Raw genomic sequence first — 22,684 nt, 5'->3', positions numbered from 1 at the left:
TTAACTAAAAGTTAAACGAATCGGCGAAACGGTTCACAGCCTAAAAAGACTAGCATAATCAACCTAATTTATTCTACGAAAGCATCAGTATTGCTGATTTCTGAGAGTCACCTGGATGCTGAAAAGCAGTTCGATATTGAAGGTTGTCATGTCTTCAGGAAAGATCATCGGAGTAGTGCCCGAGGAGTTCTAGTTGCCACAAGAAAAGAGATACAACCGAAATCGTTTCCATTGACTACTCCCGAGAGTATCGATGCGGTGGTCTGCCAAATAGCATGCAGTCTTGGTAGTATGTGGTTTTGGTATCAGTTTACATCCATCCAAACGCAGCTGTCAATCAAGCCGAATTGGAAGAGTTTCTGGGTGGTCTTTCGCAACCTTGCATCGTAGGCGGCGATTGGAATGCGTAACATCCTTTTTGGCAAGATGTCTTGAAGGGAGGTTCAGCAATCAGAGGGTGCGAGATGAAGTCAGCTGCAGGGGTGGTGGAAATGACAGCTGACGAGATGGCTAGGTGGAGAGTATGTTTGTATGTACCGTTTCTATGAGATTGTCAGGGATAGTTTACCATAGAAAACAAATCCGAACGGTAAAGTGAAAATTTTCGCTCGTATTTTTGAGTAACGTTTACTTTCTTCGAGTGTCTTCTTCTTCTTTTCTGGCGTTACGTCCCCACTGGGACAGAGCCTGCTTCTCAGCTTAGTGTTCTTATGAGCACTTCCACAGTTATTAACTGAGAGCTTACTATGCCAATGACCATTTTTGCATGCGTATATCGTGTGGCAGGTACGAAGATACTCTATGCCCTGGGAAGTCGAGAAAATTTCCAACCCGAAAAGATCCTCGACCGGTGGGATTCGAACCCACGACCCTCAGCTTGGTCTTGCTGAATAGCTGCGCGTTTACCGCTACGGCTATTTGGGCCCCTCTCTTCGAGTGTCTTAGAGGATGTAAAATGCAAGTGTCTGGAGGTACGTCTTACGTTAGCAACTTCAAACCAAAACAAACTCGCCAGCTGTCACCTGGCATTTCAATTTCATCAAAATGTTGAACTTTGAACTACCTTCCTTCTAGTTACCTTGCTCTTTGAGTGACCATCGCCAAGATCGTCAAGCACATTAACTCTGCCTTATTAAATTTGAACCTCGTTGTGTTGAATAATGGCAGCTACACGCGGGTTGATGTTCATCGTGCTTCACATCACTTTAGCATCAGCTGGCATAAGTCTCCTTTTTGAATGGAGAACTTTGGACTACGCATTCGGAAGCGTTCATTTTCCAATTGCTTTCGGGACTTTTTTTTACCACCGAGATTAAGCAGTCATTTAATTATCGCAAAATGGACTTGGATGCATTCAGAAATAGAGTAGAAGAAGAAATCTATGCAAATATGGATGTTGTAGACTATGAAACCTTTTTTCAAATTGTTTGGGAAGCCTCACGCAATCTTCACCAACCAAACGCACTCAGAACAACCCGAAGATGGTTCCCTTAGAATCTATGACAAAAGGTCGAAGAACGAACAAGAAGGGACAAAAGGTCGAAAATATGTTTCCAAAGAAGGAATAATTTTGCACCAAGTATATAATTTTCGACCTTTTGTCCATAAAACTTCATACGAGGGATACAAGGAGGAAAAATAGCTAGTGAAGAAAAAATAAGGCAAGAATCTTGGAGAAATCACTGTGATACATTGGATTCTCAGACTTTGGTTAGAGATCTTTGGAGATGTGCTTACGATCTTCAGACGGCCTTCAAACAAGAGAAAGATTCCTCTCCCGATATTGATGGAATTTGCTACTCAGTGCTCAACAATCTGCCATTCAATGGACAAGTATGCATCTTGCAAATCTTCAACGACTGGGGGCCTCCCTTAGCCGAGTGGTTAGAGTCCGCGGCTACAAAGCAAAGCCATGCTGAAGGTGTCTGGGTTCGATTTCCGGTCGGCCCAGGATCTTCTTGTAATAGAAATTTCCTTTACTTCCTTGGGCATAGAGTATCTTCGTACCTGCCACACGATATACGAGTGCGAAAATGGCAAGTGTAGCAAAAAAAGCTCTCAGTTAATAACTGTGGAAATGCTCATAAGAACACTAAGCTGGAAGCAGGCTCTGTCCAAGTGAGGACGTTAATGCCAAGAAGAAGAAGATCTTCCAAGACTCCCGTTTACAACTTTTTCACAAGTTCAACCAGAAATTTCTCCAAAGTTGCCTACAGGAATTTCTTATAAGATTGTCCTTCAGAATTTCTTAAAATTTTTAACTAGGAATTATTCTAATGATATCTGGGAATTACATAGAGATTGCTTTAGGAATTTCTATAGTATTTTTGTGATTTCTCAAGGAAGTCTTCCAAGAATTGTCCAAGTATTCTTCCAGGAATTTTCCTAGGCATTTCTTTATGAAAATGTGAACGAATTTTTCACAAATTTAAAGAAAATGTTCACAAAAAAATGGTGATAAATTTTTAAAGCAAATTTTAAACTAACCTCTGATGAAACATGTGTAAGGTCTTAAGTCCCCTTTGATAAATAAGGGTTACTGGAAGGACTCATAGAACCTTGAGGAAATTTTAGAAGAGCTGTTAGGATGATTGAAAAGAAAAACGAATCAATCTAAACTCTGGTTGATATCTTGCAAGATTTTCTAAAGGAACAGCACATCGGATGGAATAGCTTAAAAATGTAAAGGACTTATCGGAGGATTTTGTGGAAAAAATGTTACAGTGTTGACTTTTGTGGAACCTTGAATCAACTGTTGTAAATTCGCTGAGTTTTTTTTTTTAATTTAAGAAATAATTCATTATTTTGGAAGAACTGCAGTTGTAAACCTTGGATGAAGTAGTAAAAAAGTAGAGGAAATCAGTGATGAAACACGGCGTCGAATTAGAGAAAGTTCTTAATAATCACTCGAGGAATTTTTGGAAATATTCTTTACAATTACCGAGGATATAACGTAGAAATTCTTGTCGGATTTCTTTAAAAGAAAAAAAAATATATCCCTGATTTTTTTTCACAAACTCGTGAATTAACCTTTACTGGTTTTTTTGTAAGAAATTCTGTAAAAATCTTTAGAAGATCTCATAGAATAACTGGAAAATTCGGTTGAAGGAATAATGAGAAAAATTTTGGCGGAAGTCCTAAGATAGTGTTTGGATAAAAAAAAACAAACTAATCCGTGAGCAAATTACTAGAGATAGTAACGTTGAAATGCTCTAGAATTTCCTGGAGCAAATTCTGCAGAAATTTCTCAAGATATCCTTTGAAAAACCACTGGAAACATCGATAGAGGAATCTCTAGAAGAATTTCTGGAATGTGGGGACGGACCTGGTGTAGGGGTTAGAACACACGCCTCTCATGCCGAGGAGCTGGGATCGAATCACATCCCCGAGATAGTCACTAAAAATTTCAGTGACGACTTCCTTCGGAAGGGAAGTAAAGCCGTTGGTCCCGAGATGAACTAGCCCAGGGTTAGAAATCTCGTTAATAAAGATAGAAAGAAAAACATTTCTGGAAAGATTCCTGTAGGAGTGATAGTATTCTAGGTGAAATCTCTGGAGAAATCACTAGGATTATTCCTGAAGCTTTTTCTCGAGAAATCTGACATGATTTCTTTTTCAAGAATCATTTGAATAGTCTAGTAACAGTCTCTGCAGGTTTCTCTAAAGCCTGTAGAATTATGCATCAGAATTCACTGCAAGCAAGAGAAGGAAAAAAAAGAAAACTTTAGAGATCATTCTGGTTAAAAAATAAAGACTTAAGATACGTTTCATCGAAAACAGAGACTTTCATTAAAATGGAGGCCAAGCCAGCCCTGAAATTGATAAATTATTTGTTTTTTGAATTCCAGATTACCGTGAAGGCCCCATACTCTGCGCACTTAAGGCTTTTCAAATTTCAAACAACTGTAATTAATTGAAAACAAAACACATTACTATGAAATTTTGGGAGCAAATACTTATTGATCTTATGTATAAGGCTAAAATATAAAAGTTTCACTAAGTAATGATTTTTATTGCAAATTTTTAATTTTTCTCAATGGTGTCCGTGTTCCTAACTCTGCGCACTCATTTTTGTAATGCTCCTTATTCTGCGCATTTAGGTTCCTAACTCTGCGCACTCGATAAATTCTTTATAACAGTTGAAGTATTTTACTAAAAGCATTACTAGCATTTAAACTCTGAATTAATATTAATTTTCTTGCTTTATACGGCTTTACGTCCCCAGTGGAGCGTGGAATGTCTCTAACATAGAAGTTTACTAAGTGAAGTGAATTTTATCTATAATTCAATCCTTGATAATTACTGTTACTCAATGCCATTAAGTGCAACTCTCAAAATAATCGAAATCATATGATTTCCAAAACATGTAATTAACTTAGTTTTCTAAAATCTAAACCAACATTCAAAAAGGGTGCAAACTACGTCTTTTTTGCCTTCACCCTTTGGCGTGTAAAGGAAAATTAGCTTTGACGGTTTATGTATTTTCCCTAGAAAATACAAAAACCAAATTTTCTTTGGTTCGGTTCGGGTCCGGGTTTGGTATTAAATAATTGTCTCGGATTCGGGTCGGATCCGGGTTTGAAGAGAATAAATAAGAACCTGGTTCTGGTTTGTTATATGTGAAACCCGAACATTTCTATTAAATACGCTATTCTTCGTTAAGCGAAAAGGTATATCCATTCTTAATGTATTGTTCATCACTCAATCGAGAAGTATCGCCGCTCTGTATAAGCGTGACGTAATAAATCAACGATTTCTATTGCAGATCAATAACAGTACTTTATTGGCGTTTCTATATAGCAAATACGATTAAACCTTGATGTTCCATTACTCGATATTGACTCATGAAACTATACAAAAAATCAAAATTATTTTATTGCACGTTTAGGGAGCATTCAAAAATTATGTACATCGTTCAGGGGAGGAAGAGTCTACGAAAAAGTGACAAAAATCGCGACAGAGGATTGAGGGGACGGAGTGTAGAAATCCTTAAAATATGATGGACGTCATTTTTTAATCTTCCCTTAATATGATGGTTCCTTCAAACAATTTTCCAAAGCATTTCTATTCCATATCTCGATGGTGTCGACAAGTCGATGATTCCCTTCAATATCGACCTCTGGAGGGTTGATTGTATGTTGAAAATAACATTTTATAACTGCTGCGCAAAGTAAGGAACATAGATGAAAAATGGTTCCTTACTATGCGCACTTAAGAAGAATAAGAAAATGAAGAGAAAATAAGTTGCACTTTACCAGTGATGATTGCTCGATAAATAAACTAGTGCCTACGTACTAAAAATCTGAAATATATTCTCTTAAATTTGCTTTGATGACTTGAGTGATGAGGTACTCCCTTAGCATTTTTGCTAAAGGGCCGTCAATTTGGACGTTTTTCAATATTTTTAAAGCTATTTTATTTTTTATCAAAGTAATGAACGTAAATTTGTCAAGAAAATTCTTTGTGTACTTTTTTATTAGTATTGTAGCATCATATGAAAAAAAATTTGAACAAAAATTTAGGTATTTTACCAGATTTTGGTGGATTTAGGTAAAAGTGCGCAGAGTTAGGAGCTGCGCAGAGTTAGGGGCCCTCACGGTACGTTCCTAAAATCAGTTTTCCATTTTTTCAATTTTCGAATTATTTTAAAAATCGTGCCTAAAGACTTGTGAATTCATTACTGATCATAATTAGAGATATTCATAAAATTCAATCATGTTTTGGAAAGTCGATAAAATTTCATGCCCGAAAAGATCGTCACTGAACAGTTCAAGGAGCGTTTTGATAGCAGCGCAGCAGAATTTTTTATGAAGGGTTTGAAGCGAAAATGCTTTATCATGAACATATTCTGCCGCAAAGAATTTTCGCTGATTGTTAACGAAATTCCCTGATAATTCCAGATTTTTTTTTCCAGGTTTAATAAAATTCCCTGATAATTCCAGGTTTTGACATCTTAAGTTATTTGTACAGAAATCATAAAAAAAATTATTTAGGTATTCCTGGAGTGGTTTTTTAACCAACAATGGAGAGTGGATGGATTTCTATATGTTAGTTATGGAACAATACCGGAATTGAGAAAAATGTATTAAGTAATTTATACAACCTGAAACAATGGCTGATGGAATTTCTGGATAAATTTTTCGAGAAGATAAAAAAACCCTCAGTAAAACTGTTGAAACACTTCTTGAACAAATTCCTAGAAGAGTCGCTAGTGATGTTAAAAAAAAAAACTCGGAATAATACTTGGATGAATCTCTTCTGAATTTTTCGGAAGAATCCCAGGTCAATAGCATAATTCTCTGGGAAAATCCCTGAACAAATTGCTCGGTAAAATTGTATGTAATCAGAGCAGAGTTTTTGAAAACAGTTGAACTTATTCCGCTATTATTGTCAAGAGAGTTTTGATTTATAGAGAATTCTTAGCACTTAGATAATACAAATAGATCTTCGGAGAACTTCTCTGAGAAATCGCTAAGAACATTTTCTTAACTTATTCCTGTTCAATTGCTAGTGGAAATCTTGTGGAATATTAGGTGAAATCCTTAGAATAACATCTGGAAGAATCATTAAATGTTTTTGTAGGAAGTCCTGGATAATTTTTCAAGCAATCCTTGAAGAATTTCCAAGAGATTTTCTACAACTTTTGTTGAAGAAAGCTGAAGAAAAACTTTAGGAAGATCCTCATAGACAAGGTTGGAAAATCTTCTGGCAAACTCTCGGCAGAATTTGTGCAAAAGTCTTTGCTAGGTGTTCTTGAAGACAATTTTGATGAGGCTCCTAGATGTCATGTATGTATTTTTTATTGATAATCCTCAGTTAATTATGAACAACTGGATGATATTTATAATTCAAAAATTTTAATTATATATAATAAGTACATAGAGAACCTTCCTGGAGAAATTTTCAAAAGAATCAAGAGCATTTTCTAATTTCTAGAGCATTCTCTGGCCTTAGATTATTTTAAATAATTTAAAAGAAATTATTTCAGAAATTTTATGGTGTTCTGGTCTAGCCTAAAGAAACTTCAGGATAAATTTGTTGAATAATATTAACTAATCTTGGGAATGGTGTTCCGTGGGAATTCCAGGGGGAACTTAAAACTGGTAAAGGAGTTCTTGTATAAACCACGAAAAAAGTACGGAAACAATTCATGAAGAGAATTCCCATGGGACTTCTCAGAGGAATCGCTTACAAGCACATAGTTGAATACAACGAATTAGTCCGTTGAAGAATCACAAGGAATATTAGTTGTAAGTGCTTTTCGAATCCGTGATTTTAGGTGGTGATCTTAACCTTCCGCGGATGTTAAGAAAAACAACTTAATAAGATACTGGGGTCATTATGACCCAGAAATGTATACCCCTATAAATCAGCGAAATATCAACCGAATAATGAAATTTATGCCGCATTCGAAAGATATACTCCTCAAGATTCTGATCACTACCTGGAATACCGGTTCCGGATCCAGTGGCCACCGGGAATCAGCTACGAAGGGGACCATGTTGGCCACGTGGAATTTCAGTACACTCAGTCCAGCAATCTGCAGTCATCACCAAATTTTATAAGATGCAGGCCATATAGGAATATACTGTCTTCAGCAAACTTGCTTCGGGGACCAAGAACTTCCACATGGGATACAATTTAGTTCAGAACTCGACAACCGCGTGGCGCTAGCGTCGATATGAACTTCCGGTAGAAATTACACAGATATTGTCCGTGCATCAGAATCATAGTCCCTACTTCTTCAAACTAGAGAATCAAATGAATGAAGGATTATGAAACAAATTGTTCAATTCGACTCCATTTTTTTCCTTGTCTCGATCATTGTCAGATCATTCTCGGCTACTGGGAAAACCGAGACTTGTCACTTTCAACAAGGTTTAAAATGTAACAAGGACTAATAAGTATTACTTTCATTACTCGAACATCCTGTTCTCTTCGTTTGAAGCAGTCAGGACTAGGGATCACTGGTATATCTTTTCTCCAAAACGCACCGCGAAAATGTGACGTACCCGCGTTATGGGTCATTTAAAAGGATGCTGTCTTCCACAAAGTTACTCAGGAGGATAAGGACTTCCACATTGGTTACAATTTAGTTAAGAACTTGACTACCGCGTAGCGCTGGTGTCAGTATGAACTTCCGGTAAGGGCTAGTTATGCGATAACTCGAGATTGCGTGCATATAGAAGGATGCTGTCTTTGGCAAAGTTGCCCAAGAGGATATTTTTTTGTCTCTTATAATGAGATTTTTAACCCATAGCAAGTTTATCTCGAGACCAACGGTTTTGAGATCAAAAGTGACCATCAAGGGTATGTGATTTGATCCCAGGTCTTCAGCGTGGGAGGTTTGTGAACCAACCACAATATTAGGGGCCGTCTCACAAAAGAATAAGGTATTCCACATGGGCTACAGTTCAGTTTAGAATTCGACCACCCGGTGGATTTGACGTCGATTTGTATTTCCGGTAGAGGTTAATTATTAGAGGGTTTCACATTTTTTGAGCCCAAACACGACCCGTACCCGACTTACTTTATTTTTTTTAACCCGTACCCGACCCGTACTCAGACCTGACCCGAAAAAAAAAAATCCGCTGTTTAAATCCGAATCTGACTCGAAACCTAAACATTTTTTGTAAGAAAAAACCGAGTTTTAAAAATAGATAAATTCATCGTTTCTGATGCATAAGGAAGCTTTCTGGTTGTTACTCTTACCATAACTCTTACCAAAGTCCACCTAAATCCGAATTTTTACAAGCCCGATTCCGACGTACTCGAAAAAAAATTTCTAGCCTTCAAACCCGAGACCCGACTTATAGATGGATGCTGTCTGCTGTAAAATTGTTCGAGAGAATAAGCGCGTCTATATGTATTTCCAGAAGGAACTCTTTTTTGAAGGTTTTATCTTCGGCAAAATTGTTCAGTTTTTTTTTTAATTCTGCGTAGTAAATTCCTCGTGACGCTCGTCATTATATTGCTCTTATATGATATGAACTACACGATCCGTCCACTCTCCATAAGTCGGTATTCAAGGGACCATCGACTTATAGAATTATCGAATAATAGAATATACCGACACAAAATCGAAGGAACAAATTTCTGTACTTCCAATATTTTTATTATCATTTCTATAGAAAGCAATATTATTTTGTTGATAGTATTTTACAAACTATTATTTGAAAACATTTTTCGAAGTGCTCGAAATACACGTTATTTTTACTGACAATAGTTTTTATCATTTTCATGCCATTACAACTTGTAAGTATTTATTCACCTTCAAACAAAAATTAGATCACGTTTCCCCAAAAAAGAAAAATATCAAAATAGATATCGAGTTATGGAGAGAAATTCACATCTCACTTAACATCAACTTGTGGAGATATCGAGTTACAGAAATATCGACTTATGGAGAGAACAATGTATGGAAATTTGAAGGAATCAGAAAATCTATCGAGTTATAGAGTATATCGGGTTATAGAATATCGAATTGTGGAAAGTCGATTGTATATAATATGAAATGCGCTCTATGATATGTAGTCACTTCTAAAATTCCAACCAGAGTTCAGATACAGATAACGCCATGAAGTTGCAAAAAAAAAAAATAACTTCTAGTTTTCTTTAGAAGTTGTTGCAGTAACTGTGCACTTTAGTTTTTAATTGGATCCGGAGGAATCTTATGACTTTATACCAGTATTTCCTTCTGGATTTCCTCCAAAAAGTCATCTGGATCTCAAGACGTAGTTCACATCGGAGTTATTCAAAGGAGATAGTCCAGTAACCTTAAATGATTTGTATGATGGATTCTACAGTTATTTATCGAGAGCTCATCCGATGGAATACAAACCCATGCCCTTCTATCCTCATCCTCTCGAAATATCTCCAGAGACTCCTCCAGAGATTTCTCCAGGAAATCTTTCGAAGATTCCTCCAAGGATTTTACCAGAAAATAATCCAAGCTATTCTTTACCTTAATCTCTACAATGATTTCTTCTGGGGTTCCCTAGGACTTTTGCCAGAGATTCTTTCAGGAAGAACTTTTGTTCGCCATGCATGGAATACCTTCCTCCATGGACATGGAATTTTTACAAGGATTCCTACAAGAAAAAATATGTATAAAATTTTCTTTAGAGATTTCGCAAAGGTTTCCAGCAGAAATGTCTTTAGTGATTCCTTCATAGATTCCTCCAGAAAAATCTTTATTGGGATTCTTTCAGGAATTTTTCCAAGGATTCCTCCAGGATTCGTTTCAGGAATACTTCGAAACTTCTCCGGAGATTTCTCCAGGGATTTTTTAAGTAATTTCTTCTGGTATTCCTCTATAAAATTTTCCACAGACTTTTGCAAGGATTCCTCCAGGATAGTGTCTACAAGGATTCTTGCACAGATATCTTCAAGGCTTTCTCCAGGAATTGCTCCAGGAGTAACACTTAAAACAATTTCTACAAGGATTACTAAAGATGTTTCTCTAGTGATATCTTCAGAATTTCTTCCGAGGATTCCTCCACGGTTACATACAAAGATATCCCCAAGCAGTTCTCTCGAGATTCGTTCAGATATAATTCCGGGATTCCTCCAGGGATGATTCTACGAGGAAATTCTACAAGGATTTCACAAGAAATTTCTGCAGGTCTTCCAAAACTCACGAATTCCTCAAGGAAATTACATGAAATGCTTAAAGAATTTCTCAAAATAATCTTTCAGGGATTCCCCAAGAATTTCTCCAGGGATTCGTACTGGGTCTCCAATAATACTCCATGGATTCCCTCAAGAGTTCTTCATGAAATTTCTCTAGAGATTCTCCCATTAATTCCTGCTAGAATATTATCAGAACTTATGCTTAAAATTTCTCCATGGATTTCATTAAAAAAAATCTCTACATATAATCCACCAGTAAAATCTCTATAATTTTTTTTTGAAAATATACAGTATTGGACAAAACATTTGCAACTTTTTCGATTTTCCATACAAAACGACCAACTTTGGTAAGCTATATCTCGGTTATTTATGAACCGATTTGAATGAAATTTTGGCAGAACATCAGACCTAACTTGAATTTTAATATATATTTTTGAGTATTTTTTTCCAATCACAAGTTTAAAAGCAGTAACAGTTTGACTAAAGTGAATTTTGGACGATTTTTTATAATTGACATAACTAAACATATTGAAGAAATAGCTTCATGGTATCTTCTGCAAAGTAATAGACGTTAACGAGATAAACAAGTTTGCTGAAGACAGTTTTTGTGTAGGGCTATCAGATTTTGAGATAAATAGTTTTGAATTTTTCGTCGAAAGTTACACTTTAGTTAAACCGTTATCACTTATAAACTCGTAATTGGAAAAATTGTTCAAAAATATATGCTAAAATTCAAATTATATCTGATGTTCTGTGAAAATTTCATTGGAATCGGTCCATACATAACTGAGATCTAGCTTACCAAAGTTGGTCATTTTGTATGGAAAATTGAAAAAGTTGCAAATGTTCTGTCCAATACTGTATTCATGGATTTCATTAGATATTTCTCCTTAGATTTTTCGAGAAATTTTTCCATTTAAATATTTCTACAAGGATTCTTCCAGGGATTTATCCAGTAAAAATCTACAGGGGTTTTTCCAGGGATTTCTCTAGCGATTCCACCAGCAAAATTTCTATATCGATTCTTCCTGGGATACTTCCAAGGGTTCTCCAGTGATTCCTCTAAAGATGTCTCCAAGAGTCCTTCATGGATGCCTACAGGAGTCTATCCAAAGACTCCTACAGAGATTTCTCTACGCAAATCTTTACAGGAATTCTTGCAGAGATTTCTCCAGCTTTTCCTTCAGGAACTTCTCCAAGGATTGCTTCAGAAAAATCTTTTCATGGTTTCCTGTAGATATCGTTTCAGGAATGAACTGGTAGAGATTTGACTGTATATATAAATGAAATATGAGTTTCGTCTACGCAGTCTTCATTATAAATAGAACGTTGAAAAAAATAAAGACTGCGTAACTGAAAAGCATATTTGATGTTCCTGGGATTTTTGTAAGGAATTCCTCCAGAGCTTTCCTCGAGAATCCCTTGTTGGGCTCTTGCAATAATTTCTCTAGCGATTCCTATAAGAACTCAAAAAATAATTTCTTGTAAAATCCCCAATTGAATGGTAGAATCTCTGGAATAATTCGTAATAGAATTCCTGGAGCGATCCCTGGAGGAAATCTTAGGAATAAATCCTAGAGGAATCTTGAGAGGACTACCAACGGAATGTCTGGAGAATTCACTGTGGAAATATTTTAAGTAATCCTTGAAGAAATGTTACTTAGAGAAACCTCTGACATTCTGCAAAAATCTCTGTAGAGATCTTCTTAGAGAAATCCTTAGGGGAATCTCTTGAGGAGTATATCTTTCGAATGCGGCATAAATTTCATTATTCGGTTGATATTTCGCTGATTTATAGGGGTATACATTTCTGGGTCATAATGATCCCAGTATCTTATTAAGTTGTTTTTCTTAACATCCGCGGAAGGTTAATGGGTCCAGCACTGATAAATAAGCTGCCATGCAGCTCGAGAAAAATAGTAACAAGAAACATAATTAAATTCCTTACATCCCATCCCACCCAAACTCACACTGACTTCCTTGGAGTCTTCCTCGACACCGCCGACGCCGACAGCCGCCGCCGGCTGATCGTTCGGCGTGCCGGGGTTCTTCGATCGGGTCCGCTGGATCATCGGCGCGTCCAGTGTGAACCGCTGCTCGTGGGCGACCGTCGATTCGTGCGGCAGCAGCATGGCCGGCGCTCGGAACATGTACGAGAACGGGTAGTACATCAGGTTCAGGATGGTAGCGGCGTACAGATCGGCGTACCTGACGACCTAAAACCGGTGGAGGTTGAGTAATTGGAGTTCTGGGATTGAATTTGGATGGACTAACCTGACTAGAGAAGAACGTCTGCCGGGAGCCGGACCGGAACAGCGATCCCATCATACCGTAGGCCAAGTCCATCTTGTGCGTCACATCTCTGATGGATGTCCGCACCGACGAGATGTCCGGCTTTTCCTTGGCGCTCGAGTCCAGGTTTTTGTACAGATCGCCGAGCTTGACGTCCAATCGCTGCAGTTCGGCAAACAGCTGGCACTTGTCGGTCCACACGTGCAACTCCTGTACCAGTTCCGGGATGATCAGGAACGTACGCCAGCCACGAATCTTCTTACTCTTCAGGATATCACCGAAAATGTGATCACCCACGTACAGGACGTCCTTACCCTTGGCGCCGATCAGCTTGGTGAACACGTCGCACGATCCACCGGAGTAGACCTGATTGACCTGTAGCGGTCCCATGTGAGTTCCCACCCTCAGTGCTCCCGTAGTTGTGTCCACCTGCCGAAGGATGGTTCCTTCGCCGAAGAAGAGCGGCTTCCGGGCGTCCACCACGATCGTGTCGAAGTAGGTCTTCCAGTCCCGATGCGGCTCCTCCGGTTTCGCTCCGTGCGGGAAGTCGAACAGGAAGGTCATGATCCGATCGGTGAACTTGTAGTCACTGTTCGTCAATAGGAACAGCTTGGCGCCAGACTCGCGGATTCGCGACAGAACCATCGGCAGTCGTTCATCCTTCTTGACGTATTCGTCGAGATTCTGCCGGAGAAACCCGAAGATTACGAAGTTACCACCGCGAGTACATCACCGAACTTACCTCCAAAGTCTTCTTCTTCAGGTCACCGTAGATGTGCACCCAGTCCACAGCTCCTCGCACGTCCTGGAAGATCGACCGGAAGGACATGAACAGTTCGCCGTACTTGACGCCGGTTTTGTCCACCTGTTCCGCGTACTGCGGAGAATTGGTGAAGAAATCGACCAAACAGGCCAGCAGGTACGTCTCCGGCAGGTTGAACAGCGTATTAAGTACGTACACTCGGCTTTCGTCCAGCTGGAGGAACTTGTTCGGGTACAGTTCGTACACCTGGGAACTGAAATCGAGAATAAAGATCTACACCAAGGTAAAACCCCCACCCGGCACAACTTACTGCTTCAAGAACTCGAAACCGTGGACGCAAACCAGGATGTTACCGTAGGCGTCCACCTTCAGCAGGTTTCCGTACAGGCTGTCGAACCACAGGCCACGGACCGGGAACGAGGGGTCGTACTCGAACTGGAGGATCTCCACCGGGTAACCGAGGGTCACGAGCCGTTCCTTGACCAGGTTGAAGCCGAGCTGCTCGTACTGCGGTGATTTGTACTCCGCAATGGTGTAGTCCATGTCGAAGCCATAGAACTTGATGTTCTCCAGGTGGAGCGACCGGTTGACGAAGATTCTGTTGGAGGAGAAAAAGAAATACGGATGAGGTTCGGTGAATGGTTTGGCGGATATTCATCACATTGTAGAAGAAATTCTTTGAAACTTGGCAAAATTTCGAATTTTGCAGGAATTTTTTTAATTTTTGATGGAAATTTATCGAATTTGAGAGGAAGTTTTCAATATCCAGAGTAAATTCTAAAATTTTCACAGGATTTGAATTTCGAAGAACTCTCAAAATTTAAAAACAATTTCGGAAAAAAATCGAATTTTGAAAAAAAAATCTTCGAATTTCGGAGGCAACTCTTCGAATTTCAGAAGAAATTACTAAACTTCAGAGAAGATTATTCAAATTTCGAAGAAAATTCGTCACACTGTCTTCGAATTCCGGAATAAAATTTTTTTGACGGAAATTTCCTTCGTAATTCGATAAATTTCCTTCGAGATTTGAAGATTTTTTTCGAGTTTCGATGGATTTCCTTCGAAGAATTTACTTTGAAGCATGAAGAATTTCCTTCGAAATTCAAAGAAATTCCTTAAAAATTCGAAAAAATTCCTTCGAAATTCAAATAATTTCCTACGATATTCGAAGAATTTCCTTCGAAATTCCAAGAATTCTCTTCGAAATTCGAACAATTCCCTTCGAAATTCAAAGAATTTTCTTCGAAATTCGAAAAATTTCCTTCGAAATTCTGAGAATTTCCTTCGAAATTCGAAGAGAATTTCCTTCGAAACTCGAAGAATTTCCTTCGAAATTCGAAGAGCATTTCCTTCGAAATAAGAAGATAATTTCTTTCGAAATTCGAAGGGAATTTCCTTCGGAAATCGAAGAGAATTTCATTCAAAATTCAAAGAGAATTTCCTTCGAAATTTGAAGAGAATTTGCCTCGAAATTCGAAAAAAAGTTCCTTTGAAATTTGAAAATAATTTCCTTCGAAATTCGAAAAGTATTTCCTTCGGAATTCCAAGAGAATTTCCTTCGAAATTCGAAGAGAATTTCCTTTTTAATTAGAAGAGAATTTCCTTCGAAATTCGAAGACAATTTCCTTTAAATTCGAAAAACTTCCTTCGGAATTCGGAAGAATTTTATTCGAAATTCAAAGAGAATTTCTTTCGAAATTCGATGAGAATTCCTTCGAAATTCGAAAAACTTCCTTCGAAACTCGAAAACAATTTCCTTCGAAATTCGAAGAGAATTTCCATCAAAATTCGAAAATAATTTCCATCGAAATTCGTAGATAATTTCCTTTTTATTTCGAAGAGAATTTCCTTCGAATTTCGATGAGAATTTCCTTCGAAATTCGTAGGAAATTCTTCGAATTTCGTAAGAAATTTAAAATTTATAGAATTAATTTCGAAGAAAATTCTTCGAATTTCGAAGAAAACTCTTCGAATTTCAAAGAAAATTGTTTTAGAATTTCGAAGGAAATTCTTCCTAATTTCGAAGGAAGTTTTTCGAATTTCGAAGGAAAAAGAATTAAAAAGAAAATTCTCTTCGAATTTCGAAGGAAATACTCATCGAATTTCGAAGGAAATTGTTTTCGAATTTCGAAGGAAATTGTTTTCGAATTTCGAAGAAAATTCTTCCGAATTTCGAAGGAAATTCTCTTAGAATTTTGATGGAAATTCTCTTCGAATTTCGATGGAAATTCTCTTCGAATTTCGAAGGAAATTTTCTTCGAATTTCGAAGGAAATTCTCTTCGAATTTTGAAGGAAATTCTCTTCGAATTTCAAAGGAAATTCTCTTCGAATTTCGAAGGAAATTCTCTTCGAATTTCGAAAGAAAATTCTCTTCGAAATTCGAAGGAAATTCTCTTCGATTTTCGAAGGAAAGTCTTTTCGAACTTCGAAGGAAATTCTCTTCGAATTTCGAAGGATATTCTCTTCGAATTTCGAAGGAAATTATCTTCGAATTTCGAAGGAAATTCTCTTCGGATTTCGAAGGAAATTCTCTTCGAATTTCGAAGGAAATTCTCTTCGAATTTCGATGGAAAGTCGCTTCGAATTTCGAAGAAATTTCTTTTCGAATTTCGAAGAGAGTTCTCTTCGAATTTCGAAGGAAATTCTCTTCGAATTTCGAAGGAAATTCTCTTCGAATTTCGAAGGAAATTCTCTTCTAATTTCGAAGGAAATTCTCTTCGAATTTCGAAGGAAATTCTCTTCGAATTTCGAAGGAAATTCTTTTCGATTCTCGATGGAAATTCTCTTAGAATTTCGATCGAGTTTCGAAGGAAATTCTTCGAATTTCGAAGGAAATTCTCTTCAAATCTCCATGGAAATTCTCTTAGAATTTCGAAGGAAATTCTCTTCGAATTTCTAAGGAAATTCTCTTCGAATTTCGAAGGAAATTCTCTACGAATTTCGGTGGAAATTCTCTTCGAATTTCGAAGAAATTTCTTTTCAAATTTCGAAGTGAGTTCTCTTCGAATTTCGAAGGAAATTCTCTTCGAATTTCGAAGGAAATTCTCTTCGAATTTCGAAGGAAATTCTCTTCGAATTTCGAAGGAAATTCTCTTCGAATTTCGAAGGAAATTCTCTTCGAATTTCGAAGGAAATTCTCTTCGAATTTCGAAGGAAATTCTCTTCGAATTTCGAAGGAAATTCTCTTCGAATTTCGAAGGAAATTCTCTTCGGATTTCGAAGGAAATTCTTTTCGATTCTCGATGGAAATTCTCTTAGAATTTCGATCGAGTTTTGAAGGAAATTCTTCGAATTTAGAAGTTAATTCTCTTCAAATCTCCATGGAAATTCTCTTAGAATTTCGAAGGAAATTCTCTTCGAATTTCTAAGGAAATTCTCTTCGAATTTCGAAGGAAATTCTCTACGAATTTCGGTGGAAATTCTCTTCGAATTTCGAAGAAATTTCTTTTCGAATTTCGAAGTGAGTTCTCTTCGAATTTCGAAGGAAATTTTCGAATTTCGAAGGAAATTCTCTTCGAATTTCGAAGGAAATTCTCTTCGAATTTCGAAGGAAATTCTCTTCGAATTTCGAAGGAAATTCTCTTCGAATTTCGAAGGAAATTCTCTTCGAATTTCGAAGGAAATTCTCTTCGAATTTCGATGGAAAGTCGCTTCGAATTTCGAAGAAATTTCCCTTCAAATGTTGAAGGAAATTCTCTTCGAATTTCGAAGGAAATTCTTTTCGATTCTCGATGGAAATTCTCTTAGAATTTCGATCGAGTTTCGAAGGAAATTCTTCGAATTTCGAAGGAAATTCTCTTCAAATCTCCATGGAAATTCTCTTCGAATTTCGAAGGAAATTCTCTTCGAATTTCTAAGGAAATTCTCTTCGAATTTCGAAGGAAATTCTCTACGAATTTCGGTGGAAATTCTCTTCGAATTTCGAAGAAATTTCTTTTCGAATTTCGAAGTGAGTTCTCTTCGAATTTCGAAGGAAATTCTCTCCAAATTTCGAAGGAAATTCTCTTCGAATTTCGAAGGAAATTCTCTCCAAATTTCGAAGGAAATTCTCTTCGAATTTCGAAGGAAATTCTCTCCAAATTTCGAAGGAAATTCTCTCCGAATTTCAAATGAAATTCTCTACGAATTTCGAATGAAATTCTCTTCGAATTTCGAAGGAAATTATTTTTGAAATTCGAAGGAAATTCTTCCGAATTTCGAAGGAAGTTTTTCGAATTTCGGTGGAAATTCTCTTCGAATTTCGAAGAAATTTCTTTTCGAATTTCGAAGTGAGTTCTCTTCGAATTTCGAAGGAAATTCTCTCCAAATTTCGAAGGAAATTCTCTTCGAATTTCGAAGGAAATTCTCTCCAAATTTCGAAGCAAATTCTCTTCGAATTTCTTAAGGAAATTATTTTCGAATTTAGAAGGAAACTATTTTCGAATTTCGAAGGAAATTCTCTTCGAATTTCGAAGGAAATTCTCTTCGAATTTCGAGGGAAATTCTCTTCGAATTTCGAAGGAAATTCTCTTCGAATTTCGAAGGAAATTCTCTTCGAATTTCGAAGGAAATTCTCTTCGAATTTCGAATGAAATTCTCTTCGAATTTCGAAGGAAATTCTCTTCGAATTTCGAGGGAAATTCTCTTCGAATTTCGAAGGAAATTCTCTTCGAATTTCGAGGGAAATTCTCTTCGAATTTCGATGGAAATTCGCTTCGAATTTCGATGGAAATTCGCTTCAAATTTCGAAGGAAATTCCCTTTAAATATTCTTTTCGAATTTCGAAGGAAAATCTCTTCGGATTTCGAAGGAAATTCTCTTCGAATTTCGAAGGAAATTCTCTTCGAATTTCGAAGGAAATTCTCTTCGAATTTCGAAGGAAATTCTCTTCGAATTTCGAAGGAAATTCTCTTCAAATCTCGATGGAAATTCGCTTCAAATTTCGAAGGAAATTCTCTTCGAATTTTGAAGGAAATTCTCTTCGAATTTCGAAGGAAATTCTTTTCGATTCTCGATGGAAATTCTCTTAGAATTTCGAAGGAAATTTTCTTCGGATTTCGAAGGAAATTCTCTTCGGATTTCGAAGGAAATTCTCTTCGAATTTCGAAGGAAATTCGCTTCAAATATCGATGGAAATTCTTTTATAATCTCGAAATTCTCTTCAAATTTCGAAGGAAATTTTCTTCAAATTTCGAAGGAAATTTTCTTCGGATTTCGAAGGAAATTCTCTTCGGATTTCGAAGGAAATTCTCTTCGAATTGCGAAGGAAATTCTCTTCAAATCTCGATGGAAATTCGCTTCAAATTTCGAAGGAAATTCTCTTCGAATTTCGAAGGAAATTCTCTTCGAATTTCGAAGGAAATTCTCTTCGAATTTCGAAGGAAATTCTCTTCGAATTTCGAGGGAAATTCTCTTCGAATTTCGAAGGAAATTCTCTTCGAATTTCGAGGGAAATTCTCTTCGAATTTCGAGGGAAATTCTCTTCGAATTTCGAAGGAAATTCTCTTCGAATTTCGAAGGAAATTCTCTTCGAATTTCGAAGGAAATTCTTCGAATTTCGAGGGAAATTCTCTTCGAATTTCGAAGGAAATTCTCTTCGAATTTCGAGGGAAATTCTCTTCGAATTTCGAGGGAAATTCTCTTCGAATTTCGAAGGAAATTCTTTTCGGATTTCGAAGGACATTCTCTTCGAATTTCGAAGGAAATTCTCCTCGAATTTCGAAGGAAATTCTTTTCGAATTTCGATGAAAATTCTCTTCGAATTTCGATGAAAATTCTCTTCGAATTTCGATGGAAATTCGCTTCAAATTTCGAAGGAAATTCCCTTTAAATCTTGAAAGAATTTCTTTTCGAATTTCGAAGGAAAATCTCTTCGGATTTCGAAGGAAATTGTCTTCGAATTTCGAAGGAAATTCTCTTCGAATTTCGAAGGAAATTCTCTTCGAATTTCGAAGGAAATTCTCTTCGAATTTGGAAGGAAATTCTCTTCGAATTTGGAAGGAAATTCTCTTCGAATTTCGAAGAAAATTATCTTCGAATTTCGAAGAAAATTATCTTCGAATTTCGAAGGAAATTCTTTTCAAATCTCGATGGAAATTCTCTTAGAAATTAGAAAGAAATTTTCTTAGAATTAAGAAGAAAATTACCTTCAAATTTCGAAGGAATTTCTCTTAAAATTTCGAAGGAAATTCTTCAAATTTCAAAGGAAATTCTCTTCAAAACTCGATGGAAATTCCCTTAGGATATCGAAGGAAATTTTCTTAGAATTTTCGAAGGAAATTCTCTTCGGATTTCGAAGGAAATTCTCTACGAATTTCGAAGGAATTTTTCTTCGAATTTTGAAGGCATTGCTCTTCGAATTTCGAAGGACTTTCTTCGAATCCCGAAGAAAATTCCCTTCGAATTCCGAAGGAAATTCGCTTCGAATTTCGAGGTTTCCGAAGGAAATCTTCGAATTTTAAAGGTAATTCTTCAAATTCTAAAGGAAATTTTCGATTTCCAAAGGAAATTCTTCGAATTTCGAAGGAAATTCATCGAATTTCGTAGAAAATTCTACAAATTTTGGTAATAATTCTTCGAATCACGGAGAAAATTCTACTAAATTCAGAAATTCTTTCAATTAGACAAAAATTCTTAGGAATTCTTCAGATTTTGGAGAAAAATCTACGAGTTTCAGAAAAAAAATCGTAGAAGAATTTTTTAATTTTGATGAAAATACTTCGATTTCCAGCGAAAATCCTCACAAAAATATTGGGGAAATTTTTGAAACTTCCTTGAATTTGTGTTGAAGTTCCTCGAAGAATTCTTATAATGTTGAAAGAGATTTTATAAATTTTAAAAGCAATTCAACGAACTTTCGAAGAAATCAAACGAATCAATGAATTTCAGGAGAAATTGAAGTGTTTTCTGAAGAAAATCAACGAACTCTTTAGAAAATTCAACGTGTTAACGATTTCTGATAGATATTCAATAAATTAAATTTGAAAATTTATTGAATATCTATCAGAAATCGTTTGAACGAATTCTAAAAGTTGCTAAAAAAATCATGAGAAATTCAACGGATTTCGAAAAAAAAATCGAATATAGTGAATTCAGACAGTTCCGACAACTGTTTAGTTTTCTAAGGATCTTAGCCACATGCGTTCAGAAAGCCTTCAATTTCTGAACGCATCCAACTGACGTTTTGATTGAAAATTGGTATGGCTCGCATGGTGTTAGTATTACGGTTAAGACCGTATAACTAGATGATGAAACTCATCGCATAAATTCCATAGAAAGTCCAAACACATTCCTCTATTCCCATTCCGGACATTTACGCGAACGATGATCCCTGTGAAAACAATAAAGCAACATTTTATTCGCGCGTCACAATCCATCACATCAAATCACGCGAGGAGAAGCCACAAAAATCAATCCCTACAATCCGTGGATCCAGAATTTACAGCTATCCCGTCATCATCGGGGTGCTTGCTCGCCCACTGCTGGGCAATCAAACGGCTGTAAAACTGATAATAAACTTCTCGCATAAAAATCGACAGTCCCGAATGGAAAGTGTAATGCATCCGGTCACATTGTGACATTTTTGAAGCATTTTATTCTATTGTTTCATTAGTAATCCATCGCAACTTCAATGTGACATTTTGAACAATTGACTTACATTCGTATCTGTTATTATTCTTTAAAGATGTTCTCTATTTTTGAGCTAATAATCCTAAAAAGATTCACACCTGGTCGAGAAGAGAATCCAAAAAATTTTCTATTCCTAACTTCGAAAATAGAATTCTTATTTTAGAGAATAATGTTCCTAAAGGATTGTTATCAAGATAAGAATTCTATAATAATCCCTAATATAAAAGACTATTGTCGAAAATCATCACCCAATCTTAGTGTTAAAACAGTACTATAAAACGAGCTCACCATCTTCTATTCCATCAAAGGTGTACTAAGAATGGTATGGAACGAGCTCAATAAACTGAAATTCAATCGATCCAAACTTTCCACTCGGGAGGAGGTCCTCCCATCGATACTCACTCCTGCGGTGCCGGAAGCCGATTGTGCACGTAGAGGGTGTCATCCTCGAAGCTGGAGCAGGACGACGACGAGGACAGTGCCCCACTGCTGCTGATGGTCCGGCGACCGTTTGCCCTACTGCTGCTGCAGTCTTTGTTTTGATGGTTTTCCAACGATGGCGAAGGCATCGTTGCGTCGTGATTTGATTTGCTCTCCTTATCTGCGCTGCGGTATTTATTGTCGCACAGGGCGGGGGGTGCACACACGTTTATCACCCGGCTCAGTTGTTTGTTCTGGCGACGACGATGATTCTTTACGAGTATTTGAGTGGTTCCATTTTAGTAGGTATATTGATACGCGCGCACTGTGGCCTTGGCTCGAATTTTGATTTTACATTGCGGCGATTGGTCAAACCTGTTCCATGACCTCTCCGGTTGAACGGGCGCGCGGCTGGAACCGGAAAGATGTGATTCCGAAATTGATTTTGAAGTTTTAATCACACTTTGATAGAATTACTTTCAACCACCGATCGATATTCTCACAGTGCACAGTGTTTTAAATCGGGGGTTTCACGATCAAAATTGAATAACTTCGAAAACGTTGCCTTAAGATGTTTGTTATCTTCTAAGAAGTTTTAAAGAAGGATCAAGAGTTCGTCTATAATCACGGATTCGAATTTGTTAAAGTTTCGAGAGCACTGTTTTGTTTGCAAAGAAATGTCAACATTAAAAAAATAATTGGAAGTGGAGTTGATAGAATTGAAAATTGCTTCGAATCGAAAACTCAAGTCCGAATGTATTCTTTGACGTAAACTTGTGGGCTTCTTGTCCGTGCGGTTAGTATTACCAAGAATTTAGCCGCATCGAGTCAAGGGGTATGGGTTCGATTCCCGGTTCAGTCCAAAAAAATGTTCGTCAGGAACATTTTTCGTCCGTGCCATTGGGCGTTGCATGCTTGTCCGTTGTCGAGTGCGGTGCTTTCTTCAAAGAGCAAATCGTCCACTGGAA

At 37.0% G+C, this 22,684-nt stretch overlaps 1 protein-coding gene across 3 annotated transcripts in view; it reads right to left on the bottom strand.

Annotated features, from left to right (window-relative positions):
- LOC5567111 (cytosolic purine 5'-nucleotidase) overlaps positions 1-22,684 on the bottom strand; it is a 200,609-nt gene that overhangs the window by 15,338 nt on the left and 162,587 nt on the right. For 2 of the 3 annotated variants that reach the window (XM_021839127.1, XM_021839125.1), the window contains 4 exons: positions 13,998-14,285; positions 13,667-13,940; positions 12,907-13,608; positions 12,603-12,848 (listed from right to left, as the gene is read on the bottom strand). In XM_021839127.1, the coding sequence (XP_021694819.1) occupies positions 12,603-12,848; positions 12,907-13,608; positions 13,667-13,940; positions 13,998-14,285 (1,510 nt within the window). Of the gene's footprint in view, positions 1-12,602; positions 12,849-12,906; positions 13,609-13,666; positions 13,941-13,997; positions 14,286-21,698; positions 22,128-22,684 lie in introns of all 3 variants that reach the window. The other variant, XM_021839126.1, reaches the window with a different exon arrangement.

Source organism: Aedes aegypti, chromosome 1 (assembly GCF_002204515.2).
Source record: "Aedes aegypti strain LVP_AGWG chromosome 1, AaegL5.0 Primary Assembly, whole genome shotgun sequence".
NCBI classification, from domain to species: Eukaryota; Metazoa; Arthropoda; class Insecta; order Diptera; family Culicidae; genus Aedes; species Aedes aegypti.
The sequence above is the reverse complement of the archived record's forward strand: the minus strand, read 5'-3'. Positions and strand labels throughout refer to the sequence as shown.